We start from the raw sequence: 27,264 nt of genomic DNA on the forward strand, positions 1-27,264 counted from the left end.
TGCGGTGTTTTGAACTACTAATAGTTCCTTATGAATGGGTTCAAGGAACGCATAAAATTCCAGACCTTTATATAAGCATGTTAAAATTAAGGTCCATGCATATACTTGTATATGTGTCAAGACCGAAAAACAGATTACTTGTGTCATCATCAATTTGCAAGCTATAAAACATAGCAAGTAGCAAGCAAAAGCTACAACTCTTGTCTTATAAACCTTACTTTTCAACAAAGACAACCACAATAGTGGAGAAACCAAACCTAAAGATGCTTGTGGCCTGAACCCACTACATTACAGGTGCTACTAGGTAAGATCATTTAGGAATTGATGCCAAGATCATTTTCCCAAAAAATTAAAAAATAATTAATGCCAAGATAATGCCAATAAACAAACAATCAAGTTGGAGAAGAAACTAATTTTGTATTTAACACATTATACATTTTACGAAGATGACAACAATTTGGTTAATGTTGATAGGGATTTAGATATCAACGCCCACACCCTAGCGAGACACCTACCGGTGCAGTGTGTGCGCCATGCCAGCACATGTTCAATTCTGCATCAAAACAAAAGAGAATAAAAAACTTAAAATTCTTTATTAGTTAAAAAATGTTTAAAAATAAATTTAATAGGGTTGTTCCAATCCATACCGATGGTTCTGCATTGTTATGTATCGGGGACTGCGAGCTACAACCAGAAGGGAACCCAAGCTGTAGGAATTGACCCATGTTGCAATCAATTGCGTCATCAGATATTGGAGATGCAACACTATTGTCTGCATGCTGGAATTATAAGATTGCAGAATTAGAACCATGCCCTACATTGGTTTCTCTTTCTAGTTATGTGCTTATCTCTGTATCTCCCTAATCATATGCTCTTACTGAAAATAAGCAGCTAGAGAAAATTCCTAACTTGAAAAAAAAACTTCACACAAGAGAAAAGATTAAAAAAAAGTTAGGGAAACATTGCAGGGTTGCCCAGGAAGTGAGGAAAAGATTATTGAGATTGGGCTTCCATCTTCAAGAAGCAATATCCCAGATACAAAGACTGTTAGAGTAGGGCTGAAAACAGGTCCGATAAAATTTGACAGCACCATTTCCGTATCCAAATCGGATCAAATTTAGATTACAAATTTTGATATCTAATCAGATCTGGATTCGAATTTGGATATATTTATAGATTTTGATTTCAAATAGTTTTCCAATCTAGATCCTAGTATTTGGTAAAAATATAAGATAAATTATATAACCCAAGATTCAAGCCGACGTTCTCTGGTTTGAAAGGCAAGCCTTCAACCACTAGTCTACAACATGATTATTGCTTTATATAAGTAATTTATTTTATCTATCCATAAGTAATGTTCAATGTATGTTCTCTATTTTTTATAAAAAAAATTTTCTCTTTGATAAAAAATAAAAAAATGAATATATTTTATTTTACTATTTATGATATTTTCAATATTAATAACTTCTATATATTTTCTATATCTATATATAACTTCTCTTACAAGCTCTTTAAAAATAGATAATTCATAATCTAGACCCTTAACAAGGTAGGTCTTTGTGCAGGTTTATAAATAATCTTGCCTTAAATCCTTAGTTATCTATGTATTTTTTTTTTTTGCAATCTTTATGATTATATAAATAAATATCAATTTTTATCACTGAATTCTGCTAAAAATTTGATTTATAACCAAATAGTATTTGACTTATATTTATATTAAGATATCAAAATATAGATACAAATAATATCCAGCATACATTGATATCCGTTCAAAATAACTACAAATGCACTTAACTCTAAATTGTATTCGTATCTGTTTAGAACAAATATGGATGTTAATTTTGGAATCCATTTAATATGCGTATTCATATACATATTCATTAAAAAACAAGTTTTGCTGATCACATCTTCTGTCTCATCTATAGCAACTAGAAGCGATTTGGGTTAATTTCTAAAGCCAAAAATATGATAGTTTGAGCAAATGCAGCAAAGAATTTAGCAGTACTCTTTTGCTCGAAAAAAAAATAGTAAAACTATTGATGCGTTAGGTCCTATTGCATCACTTATTGAGAGGCCAAGCTGAAGCTAAAATTATGAAATGGCTAGAAGGGCTATAAGTTGTTTCTTGTTTCTCTTGTCCATGTGAGTTGGACAAGCCCTACTAAATCTACTTGTCCTTGAAAAATGGATTCCTATTTTTGAAATTTATTCCAAAAGAAAAGAGACTTCTTCTTGCAAATAGAATGCCTTGCCCAATCAACTTGAGATTTACTATGCAACTGGGGCAGTAGCTCTATGGCATGTAGGTAACTAAGTTAGGATGAGTGGTGCATCTTTTTATGTCACAGGAAAAATATACATCCTTTTATGTCACAGGAAAAATATACATATTGTTACATAATGGGACCCAGTAAGTATACATCTTCCATGTTCAGAAGAGAAGCAGCATAACATTGCTGTTCGCCCTTATCCTTGAGGAGTCAATCATCTTCCCTAGAACAAAATGATTTGCAGGAAATCATGGATGGGTTCAAGATTGGAAAACATTATCTGTGACATTCTGCCTAGAATGTAATTGGCGGTGCATCTTTTTCCAATTCAAAGTTGGCATCATATGCCTGCCTTTCTATCTTGCTTTTGATGAATTTCTGAGAAGGTAGCAGTCCTTGGTATCTGATTTCTTCTTTTAATCTAAGTTCTTTCCGTGTTTAAGGAATATTGAAGAGCGGTTTGGAACTTACATAAGTTTAGTTAATATAAGACAAGTCTCACCTCTCCTGACTATTGTTCTGGTTTGCAAAATGCTGAGGAAAAAAAAGAAAAGAAAAAAAAAGATCAATGCACACACATGACATGTTGACACCTAGAATATCAGTTGTTCTAAGACCAATCCTAAGATCCACGCTTGTCAAATGTTTACTTGTAGATATCTGCTATTGATAGGTTCTGAATTCTTGTATCCTTGATTATTGCAGACATCTAGATGTCATAATCATGATAATCATCAAGCATTTTTCCAACTATTTAGAGTCGACTTTATGGATCCTCATTCATCAAGTATTCTAATATAGGAGTGTCTCTAAAGTTATTCCAAGTTTCTCTATATCCTGCCAAATCAAGGTGTACTTGTGAATGGGTTCAAACGGATGCTTAAAATTTCTGAGCTTTATATAGGCATGTAAAAATAAAGGTGTATATACTCATGCCTTGTATATGTGTGTCATGACCCAAAAAAACAGTTTGCTTGTGTTATCATCAATTTGCAAGCTATAAGACACGACAGCTAGCAATGAAAGCTATAAGTCCTTTTTATAAACCTTAGTTCTCAGCAAACACAACCACAACAAGGAAAAAGGCCGCCTAAAGATGCTTCTGGCCTGAACCCACTGTATTGCTGTTGACTATTTGCGAAACCACTCCCTTTGCATGGTGTTACCAGTTAAGATCATTTAGGAGTTGATGCCAAGATCATTTCCCAAAAAACAAAAAAGAAGCGATGCCAGGAGAATGCCCACAAATAAACAATCAAGCTGGACAAGAAACTAACTTTAAGGAAGATGGCAACAATCAAACTTGGTTAATGTTGACCAAAGATTTAAATACCGGTTCCCATAGGGAAATAAACACCTGCTAGCATAGTATGTCTGTGTTCCATACCAGCACATGTTTAATTTTGTATCGAAGCAAAAAAGAAATTTAAAAAACTTTAATTTTTTTAGTTAACAAAATTAAAAACAGATTTAATACGGTTGTGCCAATCCATACCAATGGTTCTGCATTGTTATGCACCGGGTGCTGCGAGTAAAAACCAGAAGGAAGCTCGAGCTGTAGAAATTGACCCATGTTGCAATCATCTGCTGCATCAAATATTGAAGATACAATACTGTTAGCATGCTCAGTCTTCACCCAATCCGACACTTGTTTCTCCTGGGTTCCATCATCAATTGTTTCTTTGTTCTCTATTTCCTCTGCAAAGACAGATAAAGAAACGGAGCAGTTGGTGCCGGTATCAATTTGGCAACTAGCCGAAATGCAAGTATAGCTCATTTAAAAGAGAACCAAAATTGCAATTTCGTTTCCAATACGCCTGTACCCATATGTACCACCTGAATGTGGAGGATAGAATTTTGTCTCCAACACTCCTGCAATTTGGACACGTGGATGAATAAATGGCCGCCAATCATCTTGGGAAAGCAGAAGTTGAGGACATTGTTCTATTGTTAAGAATTTTGGGAAGAAAGGGTGATTCAGCCCTTGCACCATTGCGATCTTAGGGCAATTCACAATCTGCAGCTCCTCAAATACATCTCGATTCTGCTGTACCAACTGCAAACACCTTAGGTTTTCACAACTGTCAACTACCAAGGACTTGAGCATGGATGGGAGCAGTTCATCTCGTAAGAGTCGGACTCCGAGACAGTCCTTTATGACCAAGCTTCGAATAGATGCGAGCATGGGCGGGTACCATAGTAATGGTGGTGAGATGTCCGTGCAACCCCATATGGTCAGCTCTTCAATTATCGGTATGGAGTCTCTTTGCTGAAAGGGTTCCCAAGAATTACTGAAACAAAGATGCTCAACGGATGTCAAATCATCAAACCCACGGATTATCTTCTCCCATGTGTTCGATATAGTCAGCTTGTTGCCTGAAGCGATCTGGTACATTAGCAAAAGAGAATTAGATAACTCTGTTGGTACATGAGTTTCATACAGAAGATTTAAAACAAACAATCTAAGAATGTACGATTGTGTAAGTCTTCAAGTGATCAATTGGAGCACTTCAAATATAGTATGGAGGGTACCTGAATGCAGTTGATTCTTTGTATTTGGCACCAATTACTCAATCCAGGGCAATCAACAATTTTCACTTCATCAGGCATAGATGAGAGCTGATCTTCTAACATGATTTGAAGTTTAGGACAATTTTTGATAATTAAACTTCTGGGAGAAGTAAGGTTTTGCATCCTCGGCAGTGATGTTAACTGCTGGCACTCCTCAATATGCAGATCTTGAAGATTGGATGGCAGTCCTTCCTCTGATAAGAGCCGAAGTTGAGGACAATTTCTTATAGTTAATGCCCTAAGAGAAGTAAGATTTTGCACCCCTGACAGTAATGTCAACTGCTGGCACTTCTTAATAAGCAGATATTGAAGATTGGATGGCAGTCCTTCCTCTGATAAGAGCCGGAGTTGAGGATAATTTTTTATAGTTAATGCCCTAAGAGAACTAAGATTTTGCATCCCCGGCAGTAATGTCAACTGCTGGCACTTCTTAATAAGCAAATATTGAAGATTGGACGGCAGTCCTTCCTCTGATAAGAGCCGAAGTTGAGGACAATTTTTTATAGTTAATGTCCTAAGAGAAGTAAGGTTTTGCATCCCCGACAGTGATGTCAACTGTTGGCACACCTCAATATGCAAATCTTGAAGATTGGATGGCAATCCTTCCTTTGATAAGACCCGAAGTTGAGGACAATTTCTTATAGTTAATCTTTCGAGAAAAATAAAGTTTTGCATCCCTGACAGTGATGTCAACTGCTGGCACTCCTCAACATGCAGATCTTGAAGATTGGATGGCAGTTCTTCCTCTGATAAGAGCCGGAGTTGAGGACAATTTCTTATAATTAATGCCCCATGAGAAGTAAGGTTTTGGAACCCTGGAAGTAATGTCAACCACCGGCACTCCTCAATATGCACATCTTCAAGATTGGATGGTAGTAGATCTGAAAAGAGCTGGAGTTGACGGCAATTTTGTATGATTAATTTTTTAGGACAAGTAAGGTTTTGCATCCCCGACAGTGATGTCAATTGTTGGCACTCCTCAATGTGCAGATGTTGAAGATTGGATGGCAGTCCCTCTGATAAGAGCCGGAGTTGAGGACAATTGTATATCTTCAGATTTTTAAGCGAGTGGAGATGATGCAACCCTGCTATGGATGTGAGTTGCCGACAATCAGAAATGTACACCCTCTCAAGCATGGATGTTGATATGGGTGCGTCCAGATTTCCAAGAGAGTCATGAATGTATAGAGCAAGAAATCTTATTTTTTCACAATCCATTATATCGATTTCTTGAAGTGATGCAAAGGAGAAAGAATTTTCCACCCATTCTGGAAACTTGGAACCACCATACCCATTTGTAAGCAACATTTTGAGGTTGGCGTGAGGTTGGAGATACTCGAGCATGACTTCCTCCCTTTTTTCATCCGTTGAGACATCCTTATTTTTCCCCTGGAAAAGCTTCTAGATGTAGTAATCTGTAATAGTGCTCCTTATGATACGGATCATTTATGCAGTCGACCGCATTCCAATGTAGACCCAATTTCTGAAGTTTATGCTTGCGTTTAAGACCGGCATCCCTGGCATCCTCTATGTTGACCACGTTTCTGAGCCCTGAGATGATGAGACTTTCGAGGTTCACCAAGTCCTTAAGCCCTCCTATCCCACCCTGCACTTTATAACATCCAAGAAGGCTATGAAGTTTTGTTAGTTTTTGGATCCCAGCTGGCAGGCAGAAAATTTGCCCGTTCCGAATTTGTAGGTGGTGGAGATTAGTAAGGCTTCCTATGCCATTGAGTAACTCCTCAAGACCCTTGTACCCCTTAAGAACCAACATCTGTAGGTTGCGGAGCTGACAAACTGTTCCAGGCAGCCTTCTAATACGAGTCATGCTTAGTTCAAAGTATCGTAGGCTGGTAAGGTTACCTAGGCTATCTGGTAACTCTGCAAGATTCCGGCAATTAAGTGCCAATATCTGTAGGTGATAAAGGAGGCATATTGATTTAGGGAGCTTCTCAATTTTGTTGGATGTGATACGTAAGTAGCGCAGGTGCTTGAGGTTACCGAGTAAATCTGGAATCTCATCTTCCATTTCCCAACAAAATTGTAGAGCCCGTAAACATCTTAGTAGCGGTAGATTCTTAATTATTTCTGAGATTGTTGTTAGAAATCCAAACCAAGGCATTATTAACAAGGTTCGTAAAGCGCTAAAATTATGCAAGCGCGGTGATTTCCAAAATTTCTTTTCATCTGTCACGTATAAATGGCGAACCTCATCGTGACTGGGTAGCTTCTTACCCATAATTGCCCAGAACTCATTCTCTGCAATAGATTTTGCTAGATCATGTATCATATCATGCATCTTAAAAAAATTAGACTGATAGGAATCAAAGAACGATCTTCTTTGCAAGTCAATGAAATATTCATCGCCAATGTCTTCTATACTTCTACTTCCACATGTTTGGATGTAACCTTGCACCATCCACAATCGGACTAATTCATCTTTCTCAAATAGATAATCCTTGGGAAACATGGAACAATAAACGAAACAAGGTTTAAGACGGGCTGGCATGCGGCTATAGCTTAATCTAAGAGCTGGCAAAATCTCATTCTTCTCGTCGACTTCCCATATATCACTTTGTATGACATCCATCCAGCTATCTTCATCTGCCGTGTATCTCAGAAGACTTCCTATTGACTTCACCACCAATGGTAAACCGGAACACTTCTCGACAATCTGCTTATCCATATCCACCAAGCTTGGTTGTTGTACAGGGTCTCGACCACCAAATGCATAATGCCTGAATAATGCCCAAGACTGCTCTGCAGACAAGCAGAGAGGATGATAAGGACGCACTGTCTGCATGATCTCGGCGACCGAATCATTCCTACAGGTCATGATAATTGTCACCGTTTCTGCACCAACGAAGGGGTTTCTTAAGCTCTCCCAACGGCTTTGCTGTTCATTCCAGACGTCGTCGAGCACCAGCAACACTGTCTTCCCCTTCAGCTTTTCCTTGAGAGTATCTTGAAGTTTGCTTAGTTGTGTAGAATCACATGAACTTCCAGGAAGAGACTCAATGATGGCCTTTGTTAGCCTTGGAACATCAAAATCATCGGATACACAAACCCATCCAGTTAGATTGAAATATTGTTCTACTTTGGGGTCGTTGTAGACCAGTTGGGCGATCGTGGTTTTTCCTAGTCCCCCTTTGCCGACAATCGGAATGACGGAGACACCATTTCCCACACCCTCGGAAAACAGCAAATCAATTACCTCCTGCTTGTCGTGTTCCCTTCCATAAATACTCGACTCATCCACCATGTGGTTGGTTGGTGCTGGGTACGGAGCTTCGAGGACCCGTCGCTCTCCATCTTGCTCTCTTAAACGGAGGCGTTCCCGATCCTGCGAGATCTCATCGAACCTCTCCCTGATATCCCTGATTCTATCCCCCATGCCGTCCGGAATTGAAACCTGTTGGAGTTTTAAATTTATAAAAATATTTAATTTTTTTAAAAAAATAAACCAGCCTTACCCCTGAATTTTAGATGATTTAAATACTTTAAAATACTTATTTTATCCCCCATGCCGTCCGGAATTGAAACCACTATGGTGGAAAGAGAACCACTTACCTCTTCCTCATCGTCCCCTTCCACTCGCTTCCTCTTGCGGCCGGAAGCTCGGCCTTCCACTTGGGCTCGCAGTACCTCGTACTGGTACTCGTCCAGCACGTCGTCTGCTTCATAAGCCACTTCTTTAAGCTCCTTCAGCCAGAGCTTGACGGCGGATTCGTCTCGTATCTCCCTCTCCTCCGCGTCATGGAGCACTGCCTGGATCCTCTTCAATGTTCTCTCCAGCTTCTCCAGATCTTTGAGGACACTGCGGCGTGGATCCGATGATGAAGACGGCCAGACTGCCAAACTGTGAACACGGTCCAGTACTTGGCTGGTTTTTCGATAGGATGGAAGAGAGAAAAGGGCTCGCCATTGCACAACCTCGGTTTCCTCCTTGCTCTGCTCGGATCAGACACGGCAAACTCGGAAGAGGGCTTTGGTTTTCCTTCTCGTCTCCTTCTCGGAAAGAGCGCACCGAAGTCAAGTCAAGCGGGGAGGATAGCAGAGACCACGTGCACTTTCGACTATTCCGTCCTTTTGACCGCTCGTATTAGCTGTCTTGTTCCGATCATCGTGCCAAAAAAGTATTACAAGTATACAATACTATTTTATAAATGTCAAGTTGCTCATGGTGCCAATGCCTGTAAACTATTTTATAGATGCCAAGTTGATAGTCGTGCGGCTCGTGCCAACCTATATTTTATTTTTGCAGAAGCTCATGCCAACGTCTGTAAGCCCAAAATAGTGTATAGAGGCAGGAAGGAAGATGAAGAGACGGAGATTGAGGATGGCAGCTTCTTTTTTTCATTTCTATATGAAAATTCATAATATTAATAGAGATACATGTTATTTACATGTTAATATTTTGCTACATGGATATCTTATTATTTTATCTTCATCCTAAATTTTTTAGTTCATAAATATAAATGTTATTTTTATATTTATAGTAGGATTAAAAAAAAAATCTACGTATTGAACTTTTTTTATTATAGCAACAAGTTAAATCTTCATTATGCTTGGAGTATATCATAAGGAAAAGTTTAACATCCACCTCCTGATACCGCCCCGTCCTTACATATGTGAACCCCAATGCACAAAAATTCCATAGAACGGACATTTGTAATGAGATCAGTTCATATATTCCTTTTTTCTTTTCCTGAATATATTTTTTATTTTTCAAAAAATAGGTTGGAAAAAAAAATCCCAGCCAAAATCAGATTAATGGTAGAAGCTGAACAAAATCTTCTATGCTAACATCCAAAGGACAAACCCTTAATAATGAGTTATTATAGCATTTATTAAGCAATCATCCAAGAAATAATAAGATGACAACTCACAGAACTAGGGTGTATGCGTGCATCATCAATTAAGTAATTAACAGTTGAAATGATCATGTGCTTTGGTGGGACCTTTGTTTATAGGCATAATATTTGTTCTAGCAAGTTGGATTTGCCAAACTGTCCAAGACCTCCAAACACTCCCCTTCTTGATTTTTATCAGGCAGCTTATTTCTACTTTGCAGCAAAGTTTTATGTGATGCAATCCAACATGCCTAATGTCGTGTTAATTCGTTACCTCAACAAATAAGAATTGTCGAAATTTCCAAATTGGAAAGGGTATCTCAATTTCTTGGGTGAAGATGGGGATCAAATTCATTTTGCCACGCTGAAAGTGATAACTAAAAGCTAACTGGCAATCATGATCCGGCCTTTATTAAGTATCTTATTCTGAGATAAATCCAAATTCCATGCACAATTCTTTATAAAAATGAAGAGAAATACCATGTTGTTTTCAAGTGAACGCCAATAGAAACCTTGAATAGCTGCAGGAAACAGCTCAGAAGAAGCCAAAACACAAACAACTAGGGCATTCATGCCCATGCACTGAAACAACATAAATGGCCTTCTGAATGGATTGACATCAATCAGCATGAAATATGGTCATTAGTTTTTTGGAAAGTAAACCAAGTTTAATGAAGTGTTCTCTTTTGGTGACTTAATACAACATTAATTTTACATATGCACTTAATGCAAGATATCACAAAAAAGATAACAGCGTACTCTCAGACAGCAGCTGAACAAGCAAACAGAATGCAATGGTCACAAGACACTCATTGAGACACATTTAGTCCAATATGTCTTCAATTAGAAAAAGATGGCAGCAGAGAAGGCAAAAGGAATGCAATGGCCACATGGAAACCTCCACCTCCCAATTAAAATTTTCACTTCATACTCTTGATTGAAAGCACATATTCCCCAAAGGGACCACGCAAATGAGAAAAGAGGACCTCTCCAAGTGAAATATAGAATATTCATTTGCAGATTCCTCTGACGTCCAAACCACTTGGGAGATCATTCTATGTAGTCGACCATCTGGTCCGGATAAAGCCTGCCTGAGTAATCATTCAATCTCCTCCATCATTTTAGGCATGGTTGCAACCAAAACGGGAGGACGGGAGGAGCAAGGTCTTCTTTGAAGGGCGCCTATTAATTACAGCTTGTTTTCACTACAATGAGACAATTTAGACGAGCATCATAGTCAACTTCTTGGTGAGAAATTACAAAGATGACAATATTATAGTCTTAGCAGCCAAACAAGCAAAAAAGAATGCAACGGTCACAAGAAACTCATTGGGGCACATTTGGTCTAATATGTATTCAATTAGAAAAAGTAAAGAACCTAATTTCACCATCATGACTGAAATTAGATAAGCAGCCTAGTCAACTTCTCGGTATACAAGGCTACAGATATTCAAGCCAAAACCAAAAGATTGCCCAATCTAACGCAACAGGACACATGATTCGTTACTACCAAGAACATAGGATTATTTAGGTAATTTATCATCTGATGCCATGCAACAATAATATTTGTCCATTGTGACCTGGATATCATGAGTTCGAAACATGAAAATAGCCTCTCCACTCGCAGAGGTAAAGCTGCATACATCTGACTCTCTCTAGACCTGGGAGTGGCGAGAATCTCTTGCATCGGGATGCCTTTTTTTGTTTTTTATCATCTTATGCCATACCTTGGAGTGATGACACTCACTATGCAGTATATCAGAGTTAGGAGAAAAACCCAGAAACTCCTGTTTTTAGAAACATGTAGCAAAATGTGTATAATGGCTGGTCATAATTGGCAGCAGTCTTTTGTAAGAATGTTTCACTTAGTCCGCTTCCAATCAAAAGATAAATAAATTCCAGTTTGTCTGTATAATGATTATACAATGTCAGCTAGTTATGTACTTGCACAGAAATATTCTTGTTGGTAGGTATCTACAATAGTTACATTACGTTCCTCTGAGCTTTTAAGTTACGCTCGAATGGAATTAATAAGGCCTGTTGGTTCCTTTGTGTTTTATACATGCTTAATAGAAAATTGATCACATATTAATTACTGGCCTGAAGCAGTGAATATAAGAACATTAATGGACTATATTAATTTAGTTTTCGACTTTTTGGAAATTGCAGTTGTCAGGAGGCTGTAAATTTCCATGTCGTTCAACATGTTCCATTTTTATCCTTTGTTATCTTCCATTGTTTCTACTGAGGACTTGTGTTTCTTTTGGCACATTTGGGGTTGATTATGTTTGTCAGTTAAAACGGGTTTAAGTGAGAGTTTTCAGCTTTGCTCAAGGGTTTTGTTTGGAGAATATACCTGTTTCTTGGCTCCCGGAGTTGCAAAGTGGAGGTGTTATTCATCAAGGAATCTGCAATAGTAGAAATACCAGAATATCAACCAAGCAAAGTACAATACACAAGAGGCAAGGAAGTAGTGAATTTTCAGGCTGCATGATTTTTTTCCAGCTTCCACTATATTGAGGTCTTTTTGTGGATATCTCCATCTTAGAGATCTTAGTATATATATTGCTGGATTGATTCAGGTCAGGGCATGGTTGATCTTGACATTTCACTCGTGAAGTCTTGACGTCAAAACAATATTACGCTCATCTTAAAATCTCCACAATACTACATAATATTCGTGATGGATTAATCTGGCAGAAAATTGGCATGAACTGGAGCAGGTAAACTTTTGTTTCATGTTTACTTGCATAAATTTACTTTCACTAATTATGATATGCAGAATTTAACCAAACAATTAAATGTGGCTAACTTTTTAGATCAAGCAATGGCGCTTCTTCTCTTACTTCTGTTTCATGTTTTGCTTCTCACTTTTAGGATGCCAATGACATTTATAAACCAAAAATCATAATATCGAAGTTTTATTTCTAGTCCCCAATGTAATACCCAACACATGAACACTGGTATGACGCTCAGACATGGAGATGGACGCTGGTATGACACTCAGATATGGCTCCACGAGGAGAAATTCATAGGTTATTGAAAGGATCAGACACAGACATGCAGCTGCACCCAGCGCAAGAACCTGAGTTCATGTAGTACAGCTCTTTCCTCTCTGTTTAGCAATCCAGATGCTTTTCAATATCCACAGTTGCATATTCCTTGACAAACCACACATGAATTAAATGTTAGCAGCATCAGAAGAGTTACAGTGAAAGTTGTGGATGAATGTTTCGCATAATCAAAACATATCTATTTCATGCTACTTAATACTATATATGTGTGTGTGCAGGCTCAAATACACAATGTCTCAACATTCTTCTTCCTTCCTTTTAGTCTTACGATAACTCATGAGTAGGAAAAAATGTTTCCTGTTCTTTTTTCTCCTGGCTTGCAGCCAAGATCTTTATGAGGATGCTGTTAATGACAAAATGTCTCAACAATTACTAGTGATCTCAGGAAAACATCTCTTCTTGATTCAAGTTTTATCATAGGTGTGCTCTTTTTTCCAATTTTGTAGAAGCTAGATCATAGGGTGCAAAAGGCTGAAGCTGTTGTCCTATATGCTTAATGGTTGAAGAGATGGTTCCGCTTCGCTCAACAGGGCTTACCGACTCTGGATGGGAACATGGTGTTGCTCAAGATGAGAGGAAGAAAAAGGTAAAGTGCAATTACTGTGGGAAAATAGTAAGCGGGGGAATATACAGATTGAAGCAGCATTTGGTTAGAATTTCTTATGTTTTTGGCTGATCACATGCATTATAGAGTGAAATCTCTATTCCAAGTTTGAGCCTTTTTTCCTGAATATTTCGTTAAACCTTGATGGTAATTTCCTGGTAGCATGTATATTACAGTTAATCACAGAAACGGTATCAAGGTCAAGTATAATGCCATGACATCCATCGGATGTCATGAACTTTGTTTTGCGACTCAATTAGAATGAGCTCCCTTGAATTCCTACTTTAATTCATCTCAAGGTAATAAGTTCTGAAACACGGAATCAACAATAGTTTATACTAAAACATATCTAATTTATTTTTTGAGTGTCAAATGCAAGTAATTTATTTGGCTCAGCACACTATGTTTGGGTTCTGCATCAAGATTATCATAATTTCCATCGACATATCCTGCCTCAATTCTGGATAAAAAGGCTGCCTTGGATTCATTTGAATTGAGTTTCTCCATCTTTGCTATATTTCATTTTCGGCCTCTCCATTGTTGTACATATTTCAGTTTGCCAAATCGAAGCTATAGATATCTGCATTGCCTGAATATTTACCCGACGCGTCAAAAAAGCGTCGTCGGTCTATGCCGACGTTTTTAAGCGTCGTTCCTTTTATAAGCCTCCGACGCTTAAAAGCGTCGGCAATGGCTTTTTTTTTTAAAAAAAAAATTTAACGCTTGCTGGGAAGCCTCCCACCTAGTTCACCGGCTTCGGCTTCGCCACCGTTCTCTTTGAAGACCGGCCGACCAGTGGCGATGGATCCTTCGATTTCGCCTTCTCCGCCCCCGAGATCGCGGCGGCAGGCGGAGGATTGGCGGAAGAAGAGGAGTCGGCAGCAGCGGCGGCCGAGGCGGAGGGAGGAGGAATCGGCGGCGGAGGTTTGGACTTGGATTTGGATTGGCGCGTTCCGAAGCGGGGAATGGGATCTGGCCCTCCGGCGGATCGATCGGCTCCGGAGCTTTAGATCCCGCCCCCTCACGGCCATTTCCGGCGGGTGACGCTCGGATTCATCGTCGTCGTCTTCTTCTTCGTTGAGATCGAGGAGGAGGGCGAGGACCTGGGGCCGCTGGAGGTGGGAGCAGAGCTTCATGGGGCGGATCTGGCCGTTAAGGAAGAGCTCGTCGGCGGAGGTCATGGATCCGGTGGCGAAGGCGGCAGCAGAGGGGAATCGGGCAGAGAATTCGAACTCGAAGGAGCCGGCGACGGAGGCGTCGGGGGAGTCGGAAGGGAAGCGGCCTCCGCCGCCGCCGGCGGAGGAGAGGATGAAGTGCATGGGGCTGGTGGGGGCGCTAAAGAAGTAATCACCGGCGACGCCGCCGCGGCCGGGGCTGGAGGGGGCGCTGACGTAGGGAGTGGAGCAGAAGCTGTCGACATCGTCCGAGGGGAAGCGCAGGGGGGAGAGGGGAGGGTCGAGGTGGTGTTCGCCATGGTTGGGTTCTGCGAGCTCGGAGCTCGGAGGGTCCTTGGAGCTCCATTCTCTCTCTCTCTCTCTCTCTCTCTCTCTCTCTTTCTCTCTGTGGACTATAGCTTCTCGGAGAAGATATTGTAGACGGAAAGGGAATAAATTTCTTGGTTGTTTCTGCATAAAAGAGCACTAGCAACCATATAACATCTGTTCATAAGGAAATCTCGTCCATTGGGATTTCTCAGACAAGAAGGTCGCTGCATATATTGTGTGTGAAGAAGAGGTCTAACAAGTAAATTTGTGGACGAAAAACAATCATCGGATACACAATATGCACAAAGTCAGCAATCGCTTCACCTGCAGTTTTTGAGTAGAGATCTATATTAAGTAGGATGCTTCTTTTTTTCGCTTTTTCGTTATTGTTTTTAGAACAAGGAATGAGGGGGGCACACATGACAAGTTATACCTAGAATGTCGGTCATCCTAAGACCAATCCTAAGATCCACATTTGTTAAATGTATACTTGTAGATGCATGTTAACAAATCTTGATGTGTTCTAAATTCCTGTAGCTTTGGTTATTGTATAGCTTGGCAAGCCCATGTCACAGTCATCATAATCATCAAGCCTTTTTACAACTATTTTGAGTCGGCTTTATGGATCCTCCTTCATCAAGTATTCTTATTTAGGGCGATCTCTGATTTTTTCCAAGTTTCTCCATATCCTAATAAACTCACGTGTTGCCCATAATTGGGAATCCTTACCATGGTTGTACAATGTTCTTAAGCTAGTGAAAATCAGCTAAATCAATATATCATATCACATTATTTATTGGTAGATTCTATCACTTGCCATGAACAACTAGCTGCTCAAATTGGATTAGGTGCTTGCAGTGTTTTAGACTACTAATAGTTCCTATTAGTTCAAAGAATGCATAAAATTCCAGACCTTTATATAAGCATGTTAAAATTAAGGTCCATGCATACGCTTGTATATGTGTCATGACCGAAAAAACAGATTGCTTGTGTTATCATCAATTTGCAAGCCATAAAACATAGCAAGTAGCAATTAAAAGCAACAACTCTTTTCTTATAAACCTTACTTTTCAACAAAGACAACCACAATAGTGGAGAAATCAAACCTGAAGATGCTTGTGGCCTGAACCCACTACATTACATGTGCTACCAGATAGGATCATTTAGGAATTGATGCCAAGATCATTTTCCCACAAAATTAAAAAATAATTAATGCAAATAAACAAACAATTAAGTTGGAGAAGAAACTAATTTTGTATTTAACACATTATACATTTTAGGAAGATGACAACAATTTGGTTAATGTTGATAGGGATTTAGATATTAGTGCCCATACCCTTGTGAGACACCTACCGGTGCAGTGTGTGCGCCATGTCAGCACATGTTCAATTCTGCATCAAAACAAAAGAGAATAAAAAACTTAAAATTCTTTATTAGTTAAAAAATCTTCAAAACTAAATTTAATAGGGTTGTTCCAATCCATACCGATGGTTCTGCATTGTTATGTACAGGGGACTGTGAGCTGCAACCAGAAGGGAACCCAAGCTGTAGTAATTGACCCATGTTGCAATCAGTTGCATCATCAGATATTGGAGATACAGCACTATTGTCTGTCCGCTGGAACTATAAGATTGCAGAATTAGAACTATGCCCTTCATTGGTTTCTCTTTCTAGTTATGTGCTTATCTCTGTATCTCACTAATTATATGCTCTTACTAAAAATAAACAGCTAGAGAAAATTTCTAACACTAGGAAAAAAAAAACTTCACATAAGGAAAAAGATTAAAAAATAGTTAGGGAAATATTGCAGGATTGCCTAGGAAGCGGGGAAAAGAGTATTGAAAATGGACCTCCATCTTCAAGAAGCAATATTCCAAACACATTGGCTTTTAGAGTAGGGCTGAAAACAGGTCCGATATAATTTGAAAACACCATTTCCGTCCGATATAATTTGACAACACCATTTCCGTACCCAAATCGGATCACAACACTATTTCCGTATCCAAATCAGATCAGTCTCAAATTAGAAATTTTGATATTTAATCAGATCCGGATTTGAATTTGGATATCTATTTATAGATTTTGATTTCAAATATTTTTTCAATCTAGATCCTAGTATTTGGTAAAAGATATAATAAAATATATTGTACAACCCAAGATTCAAGCCAACGTTCTTTGGTTTGAAAGGCAAGCCTTCAACCACTAGTCTACAACATGATTGTTGCCTTATATAAGTAATTTATTTTATCTATCCATAAGTAACGTTTAATATATGTTCTCTATTTTTTATAAAAATCCTTTTTCTCTTTGATAAAAAATGAAAAAATGAATATATTTTATTTTACTCTTTATGATATTTTCAGTATTAATAACTTCTATATATTTTCTATATCTATATACAACTTTTCTTACAAGCTCTTTAAAAATAGATAATTGATGATCTAGACCCTTAACAAGGTAGGTCTCTGTGCAGGTTTATAAATAATCTTACCTTAAATCCTTAGTTATCTGTGTATTGTTGCAATCTTTATGATTATATAAATTAATATCAATTTTTATCACTAATTCTGCTAAAAATTTGATTTATAGCCAAATAGTATTTGGCTTATATTTATATTAAGATATTCAAATATGGATACAAATAATACCCGGCATATATCCAAATCCAATCAAAATTAATGACTATGGATGCACTTAACTCTAAATTATATCTGTATCTGTTTAGAACAAATATGGATGCTAATTTTGGAATCCATTTAATATGCATATCCGTACACATATTCATTAAAAAATAAGTTTTTCTGATCACATCTTGTGTTTCATCTATAGCAACTAGAAAAGATTTGGATTAATTTCTAAAGCCAAAAATATGATAGTTTTAGCAAATGCAGCAAAGAATTTAGCAGTGCTCTTTTGCTCAGGAAAAAAAAATGTAGTACTATTGATACATTAGGTCCTATTACATCACTTATTGGAAGGTCAACCTGATGCTAAAATTAATAAATGGCTAAAAGGGCTATAAGTTGTTTGTCGTTTCTCTTGTCCATGTGAGTTGGACAAGTCTTGCTAAAACTACCTGTCCTTGAAAAATGGATTTATGTTTCAGAAATTTATTCCAAAAGAAAATAGACTTCTTCTTGCAAATAGAATGCCTTGCCCCATCAACTCGAGATTTGCTATGCAACTGGGGCAGTAGCTGTCACGCCCCGAACCCAGCACCCGAGTCCGGTACGTGACCGGCCGCATGAGCCCTAGAGCAGTGCCCTAAAGATCATGCAAGGCCTAAGATAAACAAAAATCCAATAAATCCACAACTAATTAATTAATTCAAATTGACAAATCCGACATGTCCAAATAAACAAATTAGTTCAATTACAAGATCTTTAAATGTTCATCGACATCAAAGAAGGATAAACAAACTAACTAATTAATGACTCTGGTACTCGCACTCTACGCCCATTCCCATCCAAATCTATGCATCATGCAACTCTGATTAAAAAAAAGAAGAAGAGGGGGTGAGCTTTATAGCCCAGTAAAAATCCCTACACATCCATACCAACACAATAATAATATGAATTTGACAACCATGATAAATCAATGCACATATCATAAAATCATATACCGGCTATCAAAAGCTCGAATAATCAATATAAATATGCAAGTCAAATGTCAACAAAAATCCAGCCACTCAAGTGTGATACGTCATAGGATATCTCAAAATCTTCAATTAATGTTTTCAATGCTTTTTCTTTCCATTCTCTATTAACTTGATCTGGATCAATTATCTTTCCGACTTTGGGCTACATCCCGGTCATGTTTTCTGCCCGTGACAGGGGCAATCGATAATAGTACATTTTCAGCCTATGACGGGGCAATTGATAGCATCACATTTCAGCCTGTGACGCGGGCAGTATCATATTTCCAACCTGTGACGGAGCAATCAATAATATCACATTTTCAGCCTGTGATGGGGCAATCAATAATAACGAGATAAGCCCAAAGTCCCTGTTCATTTAATCAATTCGCAAACACACATCAATCCCTTTTTCCACTTTATTTCTGACCTAGACTAACCATGGTCATGTTTCCGGCCCGTGACAGGGCAATCAATATAACATGGTTAGTCCATACCACCACATCCATAAATCCAATTATGCAGGTATAGGTTATACACATACAAGCATCCATCATAATACCAATCACAAACCAACACGATCAAAATATAATTTAATATAAAACTATTTTTGCTTTGTCTGGATCATAGCATATCAACATATATGGTGCAAAAATATTTATATCATGCAGGATTGGCGTACAAGGATTCTTACCCTTTGTTGAAAACTCAGACAACTAATCACCGCCCTCACGGCGATCTATGAACCGGAATGCGCAGGACTCCGCCCAGTGTCCTCTTGTCCAATAGATTGTTTTCCTACAGAATCAAGTAAATATTAAAATTCACTCGAGATAAATGACAACTCAGAACCCTCAAAATACTAATCTCCCCGGATCTAAGTTTAGAGAGAGAGCCCAAACTAGAGATAAACTAGAGAGAGAAGGAAATATAATAAGAGAAAGGGAATGGGAAGCCCCTTTCTCTTTCTCTCTTCTTTCTTCTTCCCGACGGAAAGGGGGAAGGGGGTTCGGCTGCAGGTGGCCCATGGCCGGCGACGCCCCATGGTCGTCGGCCTGTGGCGGTGCCGGCGGTGCCACGTGTAACAACCCCGGACCTCACCCAAAATGGCTAGCCAGAAGTTATTATTTGGGTTCCTTGATCCTGTATAAGTACCCAAGATCTACCCAGTAAATAACCGATATGGGACTAAACACATGCATGCACGGATCCTCACATATTCCCCCATTCAAGCCTTGACGTCCTCGTCAAGCTAAGGGTTCAAATCCATTCAAATCTAATCACAAACACCACGATCAGCCTGTGGTCAGCCTCAATAGATCCGTGCTGCAGTGTCCCCTAGTCCACATAGGTTATGGGCCGGGTCCGTTCTGATATCATTTGTAACAACCCAGGACCTCACCCAAAATGGCTAGCCGGAAGTTATTATTTGGGTTCCTTGATCCTGTTTAAGTATCCAAGATCTATCCAGTAAATAACCGATGTGGGACTAAACACACGCCCGTACGGATCCTCACAGTAGCTCTATGGCATGAAGGTAACTTAGTTAGGATGAGTGGTGCATCTTATTATGTCATGGGAAAAATATACATATTGTTACATAATGGGACCCAGTAAGTATACATCTTCCATGTTCAGAAGAGAAGCAACGTAACGTTGCTGTTCGCCCTTATCCTTGAGGAGTCAATCATCTTCCCTAGAACAAAATGCATAATTTGCAGGAAACCAAGTTCAAGATTGGAAAATATTATCTATGACATTCTGCCCAGAATGTAATTGGCAATGCATCTTTTTCCAATTCAAAGTTGGCATCATATGCCTGCCTTTCTATCTTGTTTTTCATGCATTTCTGAGATGGTAGTAGTCCTTGGTATCAATGATGATTTCTTGTTTTAATCTAAGTTCTTTCCATATTTAAGGAATATTGAAGAGTGGTTTGGTACATATATAAGCTTAGTTAATATAAGACAAGTCTCACCTCTCCTGACTATTGTTCTGGTATGCAAAATGCTGGAAAAAAAAAGAAAGTAAAGATCAATGCACACACATGACATGTTGACACCTAGAATATCAGTTGTTCTAAGACCAATCCTAAGATCCACGCTTATCAAATGTATACTTGTAGATGTCTGCTAACAAATTTTGATAGGTTCTAAATTCTTGTAACATTGATTCTTGTAGGCATCCAGATGTCATAATCATTATAATCATCAAGCCTTTTTCCCAACTATTTAGAGTCGGCTTTATGGATTCTCAATCATCAAGTATTCTAATTTAGGACTGTCTCCAAAGTTATTCCAAGTTTCTCCATATCTTGCCAAATCAAGGTGTACTCATGAATGGGTTCAAACGAATGCTTAAAATTTCTGAGCTTTATATAGACATGCAAAATTCAAGGTGTACTCATGCCTAGTATATGTGTGTCATGACCCAAAAAAAACAGATTTCTTGTGTTATCATAAATTTGCAAGCCATAAAACACAGCAGGTAGCAATGAAAGCTATAAGTCCTTTTTATAAACCTTAGTTCTCAGCAAACACAACCACAACAATGGAAAAGGCGCACCTAAAGATGCTTCTAGCCTGAACCCACTATATTACTGGTGACTATTTGCGAAACCACTCCCTTTGTATGGTGCTACCAGTTAAGATCATTTAGTAGTGATGCCAGGATAATGCCAACAAATAAACAATCAGGCTGGACAAGTAACTGACATGACAAGTAACTGACTTTAAGGAAGATGTCAGCAATCAAACTTGGTTAATGTTGACCAAGGATTTAGATATCGGTTCCCATACTCATGCCAAACACCTGCTGGCACAGCATGCCTGTGTGCCATGCCGGTGCATGTTTAATTTTGTATCAAAGCAAAAAAAAAATTAAAAGAACTTAAAAGGTTTTCTTTAATTAAAAAATTAAAAATAAATTTAACAGGGTTGTGCCAATCTATACCGATGGTTCTGTATTGTTATGTACTGGGGACTGCGAGCAGCAACCAGAAGGAAGCCCGAGCTGTAGAAATTGACCCATGTTGCAATCATCTGCTGCATCAAATATTGAAAATACAGCACTGTTAGTATGCTCAATCTTCACACAATCCGACACTTGTTTCTTCTAAGTTCCATCATCAATTGTTTCTTTGTTCTCTATTTCCTCTGCAAAGATGGATAAAGAAATAGAGCAGTTGGTGCCAGTACAATTATTGATTTGGCAATTAGCCAAAATGCAAGTATAGCTACCTGCAATTTGGACACATGGAGGAATAGATGGCTGTCGATCATCTTGTGGAAACCAGAGTTGAGGGCATCGTTCTATTCTTAAGATTTTTGGAAAGAAAAGGAAATTCAGCCCTCGCACCAGTTCGAGTTTAGGGCAATTAGCAAGCTGCAGCTCCTCAAATGCATCTCGATTCTTCTCCGCCAACGGCAAATCCCTTAGGTCCTCACAACTATCAATCACCAACGACTTAAGCGTCGATGGGAAAAGAGAAGATGGTAGGTAGTCGATTTTCGGACAGTCCTTTATGACCAAGCTTCGAAGAGATGGGAGCCTGGGCAGGTACCATAGCGGTGGGAAGTCTGTGCAACCCCATATAGTCAGCTCTTCAAGTACCAAAATATGGAATCTTCTCATTTGGAATCTCCAACAATTACCGAAATAAAGATACTCAATGGATGTCAAATCATCAAACCCACTCATTATGTTCTCCCATGTGTTCGATATAGTCAGCTTGTTGCCTGAAGCAACCTGGTATGTTAGCAAAAGAGAATCAGAGAACTCTATTGGTACATGAGTTTCATACAAAAGATTTTAAACAAACAATCTGAGAATCTACGATTGTGTAAGTCTTCAAGTGATTAATTGAAGCACTTCAAATTTAGAATGGAGGGTACCTCAATGCACTCGATTCTTTGTATTTGGCACCAGTTACTCAATCCAGGGCAATCAACAATTTTCACTTCTTTAGGCATAGATGAGAGTCGATCTTCTGTCGTGATCCAAAGTTTAGGACATTTTTTTATAATTAATCCTTCGAGCGAAGTAAGGTTTTGCATCCCCGGTAGTGATGTCAACTGTTGGCACTCCTCAATATGCAGATATTGAAGATTGGATGGCAGTCCTTCCTCTGATAAGAGCCGGAGTTGAGGACAATTTCTTATAATTAATTTTCCAAGAAAAGTAAGGTTTTGCATCCCCAGTAGTAATATCAACTGCGGGCACTCCACAATATGCAGATCTTGAATATTGGATGGCAGTCCTTCCTCTGATAATAGCCGGAGTTGAGGACAATTGTGTATAATTAATCTACTGGGAGAAGTAAGGATTTGCATCCTCGGGAGTAATTGCATCCCCACGTAGCAGCACTCCTCAAAAAACGGATTTCGAAGAATGGATGGCAGCCAATTTGATAAGAGCTGAAGTTGAGGGCAATTTTGTATAATTAATCTTCTGGAAGAAGTAAGGTTTTGCATCCTCGGCAGTGATGTCAACTGTTGGCACTCCTCAATATGCAGATATTGAAGATTGGATGGCAGTTCTTCATCTGATAAAAGCCGGAGTTGAGGACAATTGTATATCTTCAGATCTTTAAGCGAGTGGAGATGATGCAGCCCTGCTATGAATGTGAGTTGCCGACAATCAGAAATGTGCACCCTCTCAAGCATGGATTTTGATATGGGTGCATCTAGTTTTCCAAGAGAGTCGTCATGAATGTATAGAGGAAGGGAGCTTATTTTTTCACAATCCTTTATATAAATTTCTTGAAGTGATGCAAAGGAGAAAGGATTTCCCACCCATTCCGGAAACTTGGAACCACCATACCCATGTATAAGCAACATTTTGAGGTTGGCATGAGGTTGGAGATACTCGAGCATGGCTTCCTCCCATTTTTCTTCCATTGGGACATCCTTATTTCCCCCTGAAAAAGCTTCTAGATGTAGTAATCTATAATATTGCTCCTTATGATACGGATCATTTATGCAGCCGACCGCATTCCAATATAGACCCAACTTCTGAAGTTTATGCTTGTGTTTAAGACCGGCATCCCTGGCATCCTCTATGTTGACCACGTTCCTGAGCCCTGAGATGATGAGAGTTTTGAGGTTCACCAAATTCTTTAGCCGTCCTATCCCACCCTGCAATTTATAACATCCAAGAAAGCTCTGAAGTTTTGTTAGTTTTCGGATCCCAACTGGCAGGCAGAGAATTTTCTTGCTCCCAAATTCTAGGTGGTGGAGGTTAGTAAGGTTGCCTAGGCCATCTGGCAACTCTGCAAGATTCGGGCAATCAAGAAACAATATCTGTAGGTGATAAAGGACGTATATTGATTCAGGGACCTTCTCAATTGTGTCGGATGAGATACGTAAATAGCGTAGGTGCTTCAGGTTCCCGAGTAAATCTGGGATCTCATCTTTTATTTTCCAACAAAACTGTAGAGTCCGTAAACATCTTAGTAGCGGGAGATTCTTGATTATTTTTGCGTTTGCTATGTGATCTCCATACCAATACTGGATTAACAAGGTCCGTAAGGCGCTAAAATTATACGAGCATAGTAATTTCACAAATATCTCTTTCACTTGCACGTATAAATGGCGAACCTCATCGGGGAGCCCAGGTAGCTTCTTATCCACAATTGCCCAGCACTCATTTTCTGCAATAGATTTCGCTAGATCATGCATCATATCATGCATCTTAAAAAACTTAGAATGATGGAAATCAAAGAACGATCTTCTTTGCAAGTCAATGAAATATTCAGTGCCAATGTCTTCGATACTTCTTCTACCTCCACATGTCTGGATGTAACCTTGCGCCATCCACAATCGGACTAATTCATCTTTCTCAAATAGATAATCCTTGGGAAACATGGAACAATAAACGAAACAAGGTTTTAGACGGGCTGGCATGCGGCTATAGCTTAATCTAAGAGCTGGCAAAATCTCATTCTTCTCGTCGACTTCCCATATCTCACTTTGTATGACATTCATCCAGCTATCTTCATCTGCCATGTATCTCAGAAGGCTTCCTATTGACTTCACAGCCAATGGTAAACCGGAACACTTATGGACAATCTGCTTACCCATATCCACCAAGCTTGGTTGTTGTAGAGGGTCTCGACCACCGAATGCATAATGCCTGAATAATGCCCAAGACTGCTCTGGAGACAAGCAGCGAGGATGATAAGGACGCACTGTCTGCATGATCTCGGCGACCGAATCATTCCTACAGGTCATGATAATTGTCACCGTTTCTGCACCAAGGAAGGGGTTTCTTAAGCTCTCCCAACGGCTTTGCTGTTCATTCCAGACGTCGTCGAGCACCAGCAACACTCTCTTCCCCTTCAGCTTTTCCTTGAGAGAATTTTGAAGTTTGCTTAGTTGTGTAGAATCACATGAACTTCCAGGAAGAGACTCAATGATGGCCTTTGTTAGCCTTGGAACATCAAAATCATCGGATACACAAACCCATCCAGTTAGATCAAAATATTGTTTTACCCTGGGGTCCTTGTAGACCAGCTGGGCGATGGTGGTTTTTCCCAGTCCCCCCTTGCCGACAATCGGAATGACGGAGACACCATTTCCCACACCCTCGAAAAACAGCAAATCAATTACCTCCTGCTTGTCGCGTTCCCTTCCATAAATACTCGACTCATCCACCATGTGGCTGGTTGGTGTGGGGTATGGAACTTCGAGGACCCGTCGCTCTCCATCTTCCTCTTTTAAACGGAGGCGTTCCCGATCCCGCAAGATCTCATTGAGCCTCTCCCTGATGTCCCTGATTCTATCCCCCATGCCGTCCGGAATTGAAACCTATTGGAAGTTTAAATTTATAAAAAGATTTATTTTTTTTAAGAAAATAAACGAGACTTCCCCCTGAATTTTAGATGATTCAAATACTTTAAAATACTTAGTTTATCCCCCATGCCGTCCGGAATTGAAACCACTATGGTGGAAAGAGAACCACTTACCTCCTCCCCATCGTCGACCCCTTCCACTCGCTTCCTCTTGCGGGAAGCTCGGCCTTTTACTTGGGCTCGCAGTACCTCGTACTGGTACTCGTCCAGCACGTCGTCTGCTTCATAAGCCACTTCTTTAAGCTCCTTCAGCCAGAGCTTGACGGATTCGTCTCGTATCTCCCTCTCCTCCGCATCATGGAGCACTGCCTGGATCCTCTTCAATGTTCTCTCCAGCTTCTCCAGATCTTTTCGGACACTGCTGCGTGGATCCGATGACGAAGACGGCGAGACTGCCGATCTCTGAGCAAAGCCCAGTACTTGGCTGGTTTTTGATAGGATGGAAGAGAGGAAAGCGCTCGCCATTGCACAACCTCGGTTTCCTCCTTGCTCTGCTCGGATCAGACACGGCAAACAAGGAAGAGGGCTTTGGCTTTTGTTCGCGGAACGAGTGACCAGGGATCAAGTCAATGGCGAGCAAAGCACAGCTCTCGTTCGCTTGGCATGCTTCCGTCCACGTTGCTAAAGCAAGCGAAAAATCTTACGACTCACTCATTAAAAAGAAAACAAAAATGAAAAGAAACGGAAATAGACGAGAAGTCAAAAGAAAGAAAAAAAAAACGTCGAGATCTATGCCCGCGACTATTGGATCATTTTTATTTCGCTTTGAGATGTCTAGAGGTAGGAATTTTTTTATTCTTTTGCCGGTAGACTGGAAACAGGATTTGGTGCATGTGGGACGGGGCAGGAAGGAAGTCGAACAGACGGAGGTTGAGGGTGGGAGCTGCGGAGGCATACGAGGAGGGAAGCAGCACGTGCGACGCGATCCAGACGGGGAGGGAGTGCTGCTGGTCGAACAATTTGGTGGGTTTGCTTGATCCGCGTTCAATTTGTCCGGCAGAATTTGCTTCTCGGTGGCCTTGCCTCAAATCAGTACTTGTCAAATGTATGTGTCCTTGCCCCATAATGCCCCTACTTTTCTCTCTTAGAGAGGTCCCTTTCTGGACGAATTCTTTTCCTTAACTTGACCCTGTAGTGCCATGCAATGACCGTTTCCTATTCAGCTCTTGCTTGACCAGGTAAACAGTATTGTCAAGCATTATCTCAGTTATTTCATCAGTTCCATGCGCCCTTTTTCTAGAGTAAATATTTTTCTATGCTTCCATTCAAGAATTATATTAAATTGAAGAGACTTCTTGTCTACCTTCATTGAATTCATATATCTTTGTTGAAATAGTACACTTGACAGCTATCTATTTCCATATCATTTTTTTAAATATTTTATACTTATAAAAAAAATTATTATTAAAAAAAAGAGAAAGGCCTCATTCACTGGATTCGCCTTAGGCCTTCAAATATTTTGGGCCGCCCCTGATCTATGCCCGTTGTTCGTCCAATTCCTGTCTACCTAAAAATATGCTAGACAGATCGTTGTTAGAACCGACAAACAAAGTTTAATTTAATTACACTCTTACCTATTCTACTCGAAGAATAGTGGTCGTAAGAGGTCGATCCACAGGGAAGCGATTGGAGTTGCATAAAAATGTAAACGTTCACTCGAATTCGAAATCGATTCTTGAATGATAGAAGAAAAACATTATTTCGAGGATGTTTGAATGATTCTCTAGGCTACCAGAGAATGTTTTCTACTTAAAATTGACGGAAAGATGGGTATTTAAATTCGAAATGCATTTATATATTGAACTAATCAAAGAAAAGCTTTGGCATAAAATGGATGAAAAAAAATGCTAGAAAAATTCGAGACTGGAATATAGATTGCATGAAAGAAGATTTAATGTATTGCAGAACAGAAATTAAAATTGCA

General features: G+C 39.4%; 2 protein-coding genes across 2 annotated transcripts; both read right to left on the reverse strand.

Annotated features, from left to right (window-relative positions):
- Nucleotides 1–205: 205 nt before the first annotated feature.
- On the reverse strand, nt 206–6,125 carry LOC120109187 (putative adenylate cyclase regulatory protein). Its single transcript, XM_039122936.1, has 5 exons — nt 4,803–6,125; nt 4,107–4,656; nt 3,766–3,968; nt 648–779; nt 206–553 (listed from the first exon to the last, which is right to left on the reverse strand). The coding sequence occupies exons 1-5, from the start codon at nt 6,057–6,059 to the stop codon at nt 548–550; spliced, it is 2,148 nt and encodes a 715-aa protein (XP_038978864.1). The 5' UTR covers nt 6,060–6,125; the 3' UTR covers nt 206–547.
- A 94-nt stretch (nt 6,126–6,219) lies between these two features.
- LOC113462805 lies at nt 6,220–26,317 on the reverse strand. The gene is made up of 11 exons (XM_039122935.1): nt 25,455–26,317; nt 22,384–25,296; nt 21,730–22,237; nt 21,443–21,534; nt 16,342–16,479; nt 15,924–15,988; nt 14,124–14,758; nt 12,051–12,102; nt 10,175–10,298; nt 8,385–8,801; nt 6,220–8,253 (listed from the first exon to the last, which is right to left on the reverse strand). The coding sequence occupies exons 1-11, from the start codon at nt 25,803–25,805 to the stop codon at nt 6,220–6,222; spliced, it is 7,329 nt and encodes a 2,442-aa protein (XP_038978863.1). The 5' UTR covers nt 25,806–26,317.
- Nucleotides 26,318–27,264: the final 947 nt, after the last annotated feature.

The sequence above is a fragment of the Phoenix dactylifera genome, unplaced genomic scaffold (genome assembly GCF_009389715.1).
Source record: "Phoenix dactylifera cultivar Barhee BC4 unplaced genomic scaffold, palm_55x_up_171113_PBpolish2nd_filt_p 001892F, whole genome shotgun sequence".
NCBI classification, from domain to species: Eukaryota; Viridiplantae; Streptophyta; class Magnoliopsida; order Arecales; family Arecaceae; genus Phoenix; species Phoenix dactylifera.

What these genes read in the sequence shown, in the direction of transcription:
- LOC120109187 (XM_039122936.1), bottom strand. Translation starts at nt 6,059, where the DNA reads ATGGATTGTGAAAAAATAAGATTTCTTGCTCTATACATTCATGACTCT. An exon ending in ATTCTATCCTCCACATTCAG is followed by an intron (nt 3,969 to 4,106) that starts GTGGTACATATG and finishes CTGTCTTTGCAG; the next exon opens with AGGAAATAGAGAACAAAGAA. An exon ending in ATAACAATGCAGAACCATTG is followed by an intron (nt 780 to 3,765) that starts GTATGGATTGGC and finishes TTATAATTCCAG; the next exon opens with CATGCAGACAATAGTGTTGC.
- LOC113462805 (XM_039122935.1), bottom strand. Translation starts at nt 25,805, where the DNA reads ATGGCGAGCGCTTTCCTCTCTTCCATCCTATCAAAAACCAGCCAAGTA. An exon ending in AAAGAATCGAGTGCATTGAG is followed by an intron (nt 22,238 to 22,383) that starts GTACCCTCCATT and finishes CTAACATACCAG; the next exon opens with GTTGCTTCAGGCAACAAGCT. An exon ending in GTTCTCTTTCCACCATAGTG is followed by an intron (nt 8,254 to 8,384) that starts GTTTCAATTCCG and finishes AAACTCCAACAG; the next exon opens with GTTTCAATTCCGGACGGCAT.